The sequence below is a fragment of the Alosa sapidissima genome, chromosome 13, assembly GCF_018492685.1.
Source record: "Alosa sapidissima isolate fAloSap1 chromosome 13, fAloSap1.pri, whole genome shotgun sequence".
Lineage (NCBI taxonomy): Eukaryota > Metazoa > Chordata > Actinopteri > Clupeiformes > Clupeidae > Alosa > Alosa sapidissima.
Genome location: NC_055969.1, coordinates 17,737,125 through 17,747,003, shown reverse-complemented (window position 1 = coordinate 17,747,003; position 9,879 = coordinate 17,737,125). Strand labels below are relative to the sequence as shown.

General features: G+C 38.1%; 1 protein-coding gene across 1 annotated transcript in view; it reads left to right on the top strand.

The window, feature by feature from the left end:
- The first annotated feature begins 2,301 nt into the window (after positions 1-2,301).
- LOC121680526 overlaps positions 2,302-9,879 on the top strand; it is a 28,270-nt gene continuing 20,692 nt past the window's right edge. The window contains exons 1-27 of the mRNA XM_042059929.1: positions 2,302-2,343; positions 2,530-2,571; positions 3,192-3,407; positions 3,515-3,658; positions 3,746-3,902; positions 4,021-4,048; positions 4,162-4,279; positions 4,368-4,460; positions 4,796-4,859; positions 4,944-5,042; positions 5,128-5,231; positions 5,313-5,451; positions 5,803-5,921; positions 6,030-6,179; positions 6,273-6,443; positions 6,535-6,835; positions 6,939-7,006; positions 7,091-7,178; positions 7,352-7,469; positions 7,569-7,692; positions 7,797-7,933; positions 8,096-8,351; positions 8,466-8,708; positions 8,796-8,972; positions 9,057-9,202; positions 9,316-9,406; positions 9,485-9,874. Coding sequence (XP_041915863.1) covers positions 3,204-3,407; positions 3,515-3,658; positions 3,746-3,902; positions 4,021-4,048; positions 4,162-4,279; positions 4,368-4,460; positions 4,796-4,859; positions 4,944-5,042; positions 5,128-5,231; positions 5,313-5,451; positions 5,803-5,921; positions 6,030-6,179; positions 6,273-6,443; positions 6,535-6,835; positions 6,939-7,006; positions 7,091-7,178; positions 7,352-7,469; positions 7,569-7,692; positions 7,797-7,933; positions 8,096-8,351; positions 8,466-8,708; positions 8,796-8,972; positions 9,057-9,202; positions 9,316-9,406; positions 9,485-9,874 — 3,729 coding nt within the window. The 5' untranslated portion in view covers positions 2,302-2,343; positions 2,530-2,571; positions 3,192-3,203. The remainder of the gene's footprint in view (positions 2,344-2,529; positions 2,572-3,191; positions 3,408-3,514; positions 3,659-3,745; positions 3,903-4,020; positions 4,049-4,161; positions 4,280-4,367; positions 4,461-4,795; positions 4,860-4,943; positions 5,043-5,127; positions 5,232-5,312; positions 5,452-5,802; positions 5,922-6,029; positions 6,180-6,272; positions 6,444-6,534; positions 6,836-6,938; positions 7,007-7,090; positions 7,179-7,351; positions 7,470-7,568; positions 7,693-7,796; positions 7,934-8,095; positions 8,352-8,465; positions 8,709-8,795; positions 8,973-9,056; positions 9,203-9,315; positions 9,407-9,484; positions 9,875-9,879) is intronic.

Sequence of the window (9,879 nt, the reverse complement as noted above, 5' to 3'; positions counted from 1 at the left end):
ACAAACACACAAAAAAGGAACAAAGTAGGAAATGAAGACAATTTGACAAGCGTGACTTATTTTTGTGGAAAAAATGTGCTGGACTGGGTGGCGGTCATATTTTGTACCACTCTGCGGTACATCTAGTTAAGTCAATTTTTTGAAGGAAATAAATAAAAAAAATGTTCACAAGGTTCAATGGAGCTTTCAATAGTGTGGGCAGCATATCAGCATATCCGATATCAGCTATTCTGATAACATCCAAATTGGCTTAGGCCTCTCACCCTAAGCAATTACTAAGTCAGCATTTTACCATCTTAAAAATATTGCCAAATTGAGAGATTGTATGTCAAAGGATGATGTAGAGAAACTTGTGTACTCATTGGTCTTGCAATGGTCTATTCACAGAAATTCCAAAAAAAGACCTTTGGCCGGCTCCAGATTATCCAAAACTGTGCAGCCAGAGTCCTAACAAGAACTAAACGAACAGCAAATATCACCCTTGTAATCAATCTATCAGTCTTCCTGTGAGCTATACATTTTATTTTAAAGCCCTATGTCTAGATTTTTAAAACACAAAATGGGTTACATTTTGGATATGTTCAAACTATACACATCTCCATGGCCGCTTAGATCACAGGTGAAGCACTTATTTGTATAATCCACTGTTTGAATGTGGTGAAACAGCTTTTAGCAGCTATGCGGTCAAACTATAATTTATCAAATTGCCTCACTTTTATTTTTTTTTTCTATCTTTTATACCTAATTTATATCTTCTCACTTTTGTTTATTTTTACTACTTACTATTTTATTTTATTTCATTTTTATGCTTATTAATTTTTATATTTAATTTGTATGTTTCTTTTTACTTATTTTTGCTTATTAGTATTTTATTATTTCTAATGTTAGTTTTTACTCTTTTAATGTTTACTCGTATCCTTTATGGCTTATGTTACATCTCATTTTATTCTGATTTTATACTTCATATCATTTAATCATATATTCTTATGGTTTTATAATATACTTTTTTATGCTCTCTAACATTCTTTACTATTTACTGTTTTTGTATGTTATTGTGAAACACATTGAATTGCACCATGTATGAAATATGCCACACGATGGCTAGTTTGTGACACTTTGCTCAATGAGTGACATAAATGGCCCAAAATTGTCCATCAATTGAAATGAAACCTTGTATATACTTTTTTAGATCATTAGACTTTGAGAGAAAAAGACAAAAAGCAATTTAATCACTAAAGCATAAGCATTCATCAACATGTGTGTCAGTATAACTAAGAGGAGGCAGTTTATTAGCTGATTCACAACAATCAGTGGTGCCTTCAAACTACACATAACATAATACATACGAAATATAACAGCATGGTGTTTCAACTATGGAGCTGGAGGCTGGTTGCACATATTTAGAGAGCAACCAATCAAAACACCCTAATAGGCCAATATGGTTAGCCTAGAAAAAGTTAACAACTACTGTATTTATATAGTGCCATGGTTGAGAAAGAACACAGAAGAAATGATTGCTTCTTATGACTTGTGATACCTACTTTTAAGCTTCAGTTTCTTTACTGTGATGTCTATGTTGTACTTTTGGTAATGCAGTGTGTCCAGGCATCAAGAAGGCATAAGAAATCTGTCACTGAACACCAGTCATAAAAAAGATGTGCACTTCACTTTTGGAATGCTGCCCTAAAATTTACTAGTTCTACCAGTGCCAAAATACTTGTGACACATGCCAATTATATGCATGAATGTGTGGTGGGCATAAATAGAGTACAGCACATTAGCATCTGTCCTTGGTCATAAAAGGAAAATTGCATAGGTGAACAGACTTTACCCTTTAATTAGGATATATGATAACATTTGCATTTGTATCACACTACTATCAAAGTACAGGCCAACTGTTCTATAGTACTGTATGTTGATAGAGAAAACATATTTATGGACAACATTGCTCGATGTGCCCCTACTATTAATTTTTTATTTCAGTTTTTTCTGCAGTCAAAAATAGCCACATAGTTTACCATAATGAGCATCTCCAGATATCAAATGTTTTTGCAACTTTTTAAATCCTAATATATTTCATTAATGAATTGGTGAAAATACACACAAAATTATTTCACAAATTGAGCCACAAAGATGGAACATATTTTAATTATGGCCCTAACTTTGAGATGAGAAACCTCTTTTACTGTTGTGTGTGACAGCTTGAGATGATGTTTAAATAGATCCAAACACATCAATCAAACACACTTTGCCTTATTAGAGCTCTGCTTAGTTGACAGAATACGGCCAATATAAGGAGGGCTGTGGAGGGCTGCAAAAGGCCAGGGGGGGTTGAAGTGCACAGTAAGTCCTTGCTTTCAAAGACACAGGCAGACAGGAGGCAGCTCCTCCTATTACAGAATGTGTGATGGCAGACTGCATCTCCTCATCTCTAAAGCATGGAACGAAGCATGGACTGCTCAAATGTATGTATTTAGATTACATATTTCTATAATAAATACTTGACTTTGTATTTTTTGTCGTTTTTAGATACTCAACTGAGGAAAATTCATCTTGTCGTGGGAGGAAAAGGTAAGGCACTACATCTGATTTATCTGAACATTTAAACGATTAAAACAAGCCTTCAAGTAAACTAATGTTTTAGGAAGAATTTACTGATTATTTATATGAACTATGACACAGGTGTAACTCCATTCAAGGCCTAATTTATATAAACATATTCAATCTTTACAACAGATTGTGTCCAATATCCCTACACCATCAATTACCTGGACATCTGGAGAATGGAATCTTATGTTTAAACATCCCTACCCTACACCATAATTCATTGATATCTTACTACATAAAAAGCAAGGAAAATTTGGAAAAGTTCTATCATCGTCAATTAATATGTTCTTCTAAAAATGGATAGTTCTGGTCCTTAATTATGATTGTGCTGGTCATTACAACGGCATCGAACGTGATTCAGCCAAACATACAACAGATTTGTACAGTTTAAGTAGCCTACCCTATGTACATTGATAAGCTCCATATATGGAGGTCTGGCAAACAAATGTGGTTTTCCATGTTTTGCCCCTTAATGACGATGACACTGTATTTGCAGTACTGTGTCTGTAAATGTCTGATTATGAAAAGCCTTCATGTTGCCTTATGTTGAAACTGTCTGCTCTTCATGTTTCTGATTAATGCAGTAACCAGCAACCATGGGGGACGGTGAAATGGCCCAATTTGGCCCAGCTGCCATTTACCTTCGTAAGCCTGAGAAGGAGAGAATTGAGGCCCAATCCAAGCCCTTTGATGCAAAGACTGCTTGCTATGTGGTTGACAAAGAGGACTTGTACGTCAAGGGTACAATTAAAAAGAGGGAAGGAGGCAAAGTCGTTGTTGAAACGCTTGAAACCAAGGAGGTACTTTAGCAAGGAAGTTAAAATTGTTCTGATGATAAAATTACATTATCACAGAAAGCTTCTTGAATACATCTCTTTGTTAAAGCTGTTTTCTACATTGGTTTTAGGAAAGGACAGTGAAGGAAGACGAAGTCTTCCCCTTAAATCCTCCCAAATACGACAAAATTGAGGACATGGCCATGATGACCCACCTCAATGAAGCCTCCGTCTTGTATAACCTCAAAGAGCGTTATGCAGCATGGATGATCTACGTAAGCATTACACTTTTCACCAAATTAAAAAAATAAAATAAAAAATGAAAAGCTGAATCAACAATCTTCTTTATTTCTTCATTCTAGACCTACTCAGGACTTTTCTGTGTCACTGTGAACCCCTACAAGTGGCTCCCCGTATACGATCAAGCAGTGGTGAATGCCTACAGAGGCAAGAAGCGTGTGGAGGCCCCACCCCACATCTTCTCTGTCTCTGACAACGCATTTCAGTTCATGCTTCAAGGTATGCTTTCTGTTTTAAAGCCAACACTGAATGATATTGATACCTTATACTGTATATTTGATTCATTTATGTAATATAAACCATTCATGTAAATCTAAATCTCTATTTTGCCCCACAGACAGGGAGAATCAGTCTGTCCTGATCACGTAGGTGTCAGTGCATCCCTTAGGGCTAAACCTTTGCATCATCTTCTATGTACTCTACTGGTACACTTTGTAATTGTGATATAGAAATTTGAAATATATTCTGTTTAATACAGCGGAGAATCTGGTGCTGGAAAGACTGTAAACACCAAGCGTGTCATCCAGTACTTTGCAACAATTGCAGTGGCTGGTGGCAAGAAGTCAGAGCCACCAGCCAGCAGTGGAAAAATTAAGGTATAGGACCCCTTGCATATTTATAGGCTAATTATCACATAGCAACACAGACATGAACTTAAGTAACAATATATCTATTGACATGCAGGGCTCTCTTGAAGACCAGATCATTGCCGCCAACCCACTGCTGGAAGCTTATGGTAATGCCAAGACTGTGAGGAATGACAACTCTTCACGTTTTGTAAGTTTAGTTTCACATCTAATCTCTCACAAGATTTTTTTTTGTTTTTACTTCTTCTTTGGGTTTTTCTTTTAACTCAAACTGATCACATACTTCGTTTTATATCTATTAGTATCTCATATCTCTTTTAAAAAACATCCTCCGATTTCTACTTAGACTTCTACTATCATCTTTTACTTTTTGAATTAGTAGAGGCAGCATTTATTGTTACTCTTAGGTCTATTACTGAATATTTGAATATTTATTGAATACGTTTCCTCATATCTAACCAGCTTTGATTAAAAGCATAAGCTAAATGAATACATGTAATAATTACAAAATGTAATCTCAAACAGGGTAAATTCATCAGAATTCACTTTGGCACTTCTGGAAAACTGGCTAGTGCTGATATTGAGACTTGTAAGTATATATGTTCCTAGTTGAAATGCTCTTTTATTGCCTTAAATGTATCAAATTAAAATACATCCTTCCCCGTGTAAAAAGACCTGTTGGAGAAGTCTAGAGTGACATTCCAGCTTCCTGATGAGAGAGGCTACCACATCTTCTTCCAGATGATGACCAACCACAAGCCTGAAATTATAGGTAAGGTTAAAATACAGTATTCACAACGTTCAAAAATCAATACATATAATTCTGAATTTGTAAAATATTTTTTTAATCTTGACAGAAATGTCCCTCATCACTGCCAACCCCTATGACTTCCCAATGTGCAGTCAGGGTCAGATCGCTGTGGCCAGCATTGATGACAAAGAGGAGTTGGATGCCACAGATGTAAGTCTTCCAATAATGGGTTTTCCCCCCTTCAATTTCTTAAAGAAAGCTTTAAAATAATCAAATACTTTATCATTACAGGATGCCATTGACATCCTGGGTTTCAGTAATGAGGAGAAAGTCACCATTTACAAGCTGACTGGTGCTGTGCTCCATCATGGCAACATGAAATTCAAGCAGAAGCAGCGTGAAGAGCAGGCTGAGCCTGATGGCACTGAGGGTAGGTTACGGCACTACTGAATCAGTCAGTTCTAGTAATAACTACAAGGTAGTCTTTTTCATTGAGAACATTTTATTATGTTAAGTTAAAGTTTAAGCAGACACAAACTGGCAATGGCAGATAATAAAATAATGTACAAAACGATGGTCACTGATAACTTCATGTTTTTGTTATTTATTTATAGTGTTTTAACCTACACTATCTTGGCCAAACTTTTTGATTTAGGGAGAGGAGATTTATGTGGACAAACTTGTTTCATATGCTGTCCCAAATTAGTTTGGAGTGTGGAGTATGCAAAAGTTTTGATCGCTATACATTTCAATAAATGCTAGACTGTTGCCCTGTTTTTAGATGCTGACAAAGTCGCTTACCTCCTGGGCCTGAACTCTGCTGACATGCTGAAGGCTCTGTGCTACCCAAGAGTGAAAGTCGGAAATGAGTTTGTCACCAAGGGTCAGACTGTACCACAGGTACTATTTTAGATTTCAGATCCCATGAAATGATCTGCTTTTATCTTATAAGCATTTTACTTTTTGGTTTGAATATAGCATGACCATTGCTTTGATATTCTATTTCAGGTCAATAACGCAGTGTCGGCCTTGTCCAAGTCCATCTATGAGAGGATGTTCTTGTGGATGGTCATCCGTATCAACCAGATGTTGGACACTAAACAGCCAAGGCAGTTCTTTATCGGTGTGCTGGATATTGCTGGCTTTGAGATTTTCGATGTGAGGATAATTTAACACATTTTTTTCACTCAAAGAACAATGTAATATAATTTTAGTTGGGGACATTCATATTCCATTTTTTTTCAATCACAGTTCAACAGCATGGAGCAGCTGTGTATCAACTTCACCAATGAGAAATTACAACAGTTCTTCAACCACCACATGTTCGTTCTGGAGCAAGAGGAGTACAAGAAAGAGGGAATTGTTTGGGAGTTTATTGACTTCGGCATGGATTTGGCCGCTTGCATTGAGCTTATAGAAAAGGTTTGTTTTAATTAATTTGTTTAAATTGTGAAGTACTAGATTCATTTTATAACATAATGACTTCTTTTAAAACCACAAATATTTTTCACAGCCTATGGGTATCTTTGCCATCCTTGAAGAGGAGTGCATGTTCCCCAAGGCCTCTGACACCACTTTCAAGAACAAGCTGTATGATCAGCATCTTGGCAAGACTAAGGCCTTTGAGAAGCCCAAGCCTGCTAAAGGCAAGGCTGAGGCCCACTTCTCCCTGGTGCACTATGCCGGCACTGTGGACTACAATGTTGGTGGATGGCTGGACAAGAACAAGGATCCACTGAACGATTCTGTTGTGCAGTTGTACCAGAAGTCGGGAGTAAAACTCCTGCCTGTCTTGTACCCACCTGTTGTTGAGGGTAACAACAAAACACTATACAAGTCTAAAAGCTAATGCAAAAATATCCCATTTAATTTATATATATGTATACCTCCATTATTGAATAATGTGTATGTCAACAGAGTCTGGTGGTGGTGGTAAGAAGAAGAAGAAGGGTGGCTCCATGCAGACAGTGTCATCACAGTTCAGGGTATGTATATTAAACCAATAACAACAAATAAATCATCTAAATGAGAGGTGAGAGGATGTTTTCATTGCATTCTTATCTCAACAGGAGAACTTGGGCAAACTGATGACCAACTTGAGGAGCACCCATCCTCACTTTGTGCGTTGTCTGATTCCAAATGAAATTAAGAAACCAGGTAAAAGGCCTTTGGTAGTCAATAAAGATGTATGCATTATTCATGAAATAAATTGAGAATAGAAAATCTCATGACATGTATTTGACAGGTTATATGCAGAACTTCCTGGTCATCATATTATACATGTCATTGCTCTAACTCCTTGAAAAATACACATCTCTCTATAATAACAGGTCTGATGCAGAACTTCCTGGTCATCCACCAGCTCAGGTGCAATGGTGTGCTGGAGGGTATCAGAATCTGCAGAAAGGGTTTCCCAAGCAGAATCCTCTATGGTGACTTCAAGCAGAGGTGAACTGAGAAAGCCAATGAAGTATTACATATATTCAATACTGCATTTAGAGAGGAAAAAAGTAATAATATATATGTACATGTATTTATTCTGTCCAGATACAAAGTGCTGAATGCCAGTGTGATCCCTGATGGTCAATTCATTGATAACAAGAAGGCTGCTGAGAAGCTCTTGGGATCCATTGATGTTGACCACACCCAGTACATGTTTGGACACACAAAGGTAGACAAGTCTCATGCAATCTATTATCTGCTTGTCACAAGTACAAACAAGAGCTAAGCTTTTTCTGTGTCAAATTCATGCTGATATTTTCCTTTATCTCTCAGGTGTTCTTCAAAGCTGGCCTGCTGGGTACCCTTGAGGAGATGCGAGATGAGAAACTGGCTACCCTGGTCACAATGACTCAGGCTCTCTGCCGTGCATACCTGATGAGGAGGGAGTTTGTCAAGATGATGGAAAGGAGGTAATTGTTTTATTATTTTATTTTAGAGCTCAGAAGTCTTAAAGATTTCTGTAGTTTGAATTGTATCACTTGTATAGTCATATTTCACTTGCTATCCATTTCATGTAATCATAGTTTAATATAGAAGGTTTAAAGATAAAATTCACCACCTTTCTTGTATAGGGAGGCTATCTACACCATCCAGTACAATATACGCTCATTCATGAATGTCAAGACCTGGCCATGGATGAAGGTTTACTACAAGATTAAGCCCCTACTGAAGAGTGCTGAAACTGAAAAGGAGCTGGCCAACCTGAAGGAGAACTATGAGAAACTCAAAGATGTCCATGCAAAGGTTGAGGCCAAGAAGAAGGAGCTTGAGGAGAAGATGGTGGCTCTGGTGCAAGAGAGGAATGACCTGGCACTGCAAGTGGCCTCTGTAAGTGTATACTGTACCATTTCAATATTCACAATCATACAACTACCCAGTCTCAGCATTGTGTTTTCAATACAAATTATATATTGTCATGCCTCCATCTTATATTTACAATAGGGAAATGAGGGTCTCAATGATGCTGAGGAGAGGTGTGAGGGTCTTATCAAAAGTAAGATCCAGCTCGAGGCCAAGCTTAAAGAGACAACCGAGAGACTGGAGGATGAAGAGGAAATCAATGCTGAGCTGACTGCCAAAAAGAGGAAACTGGAAGATGAGTGCTCTGAGCTCAAGAAGGACATTGATGATCTGGAGCTGACTTTGGCCAAAGTGGAGAAGGAGAAACATGCCACCGAGAACAAGGTTTGGATTTTTAAAGGGCAGATCAAGTGTGTTGTAAATACAATATCATAGTTACACTGTTTACCAATTTAAACTATCTGTGTGCAGGTCAAGAACCTAACTGAAGAGATGGCCTCCCAGGATGAGTCCATTGCTAAGCTAACAAAGGAGAAGAAAGCCCTACAAGAGGCCCATCAGCAGACTCTTGATGATCTTCAGGCAGAGGAAGACAAAGTCAACACTCTGACCAAATCCAAGACTAAGCTTGAACAGCAAGTGGATGATGTAAGTTCTTAACCAACAGGAGTTTACAAAAATCTACATTTGATACATTTTCCCACATGCTCACCTCAAACTTCAAATTGGCAGCTTGAGGGTTCCCTGGAGCAAGAAAAGAAGCTCCGTATGGACCTTGAGAGAGCCAAAAGAAAGCTTGAGGGTGATCTGAAGCTGGCCCAGGAGAACATAATGGATCTGGAGAATGACAAGCAACAGTCTGAGGAGAAGCTGAAGAAGTAATGCATGATTCCACTGAGCAACACTATTTATGCAAAATTTTAATCTAAATACGACTAAACACTTTTTTGTAAGCGTTTACTAACATTTATTTTACTTTACTGTGACATAGGAAGGACTTTGAAACAAGCCAACTTCTTAGCAAGATTGAGGATGAACAATCACTGGGTGCTCAGCTACAGAAGAAGATCAAGGAGCTTCAGGTTTAATTATTCTCTAGCGAATCAAAATCTGAGCTTTTTTGCAATTTTCTGTCTTACCAATATTCTTGTTACCTATAGGCCCGCATTGAGGAACTGGAGGAAGAGATTGAGGCTGAGCGTGCAGCTCGTGCCAAGGTTGAGAAGCAGAGAGCTGATCTCTCCAGGGAACTTGAGGAAATCAGTGAAAGGCTTGAGGAGGCTGGTGGTGCCACTGCTGCTCAAATTGAGATGAACAAGAAGCGTGAGGCTGAGTTCCAGAAGCTGCGTCGTGACCTTGAAGAGTCCACCCTTCAGCACGAAGCCACTGCTGCAGCTCTCCGTAAGAAGCAGGCCGACAGCGTGTCTGAGCTGGGAGAGCAGATTGACAACCTCCAACGTGTCAAGCAGAAGCTTGAGAAGGAAAAGAGTGAATACAAGATGGAAATTGATGATCTCGCCAGCAACATGGAAGCTGTTGCTAAAGCTAAGGTTAA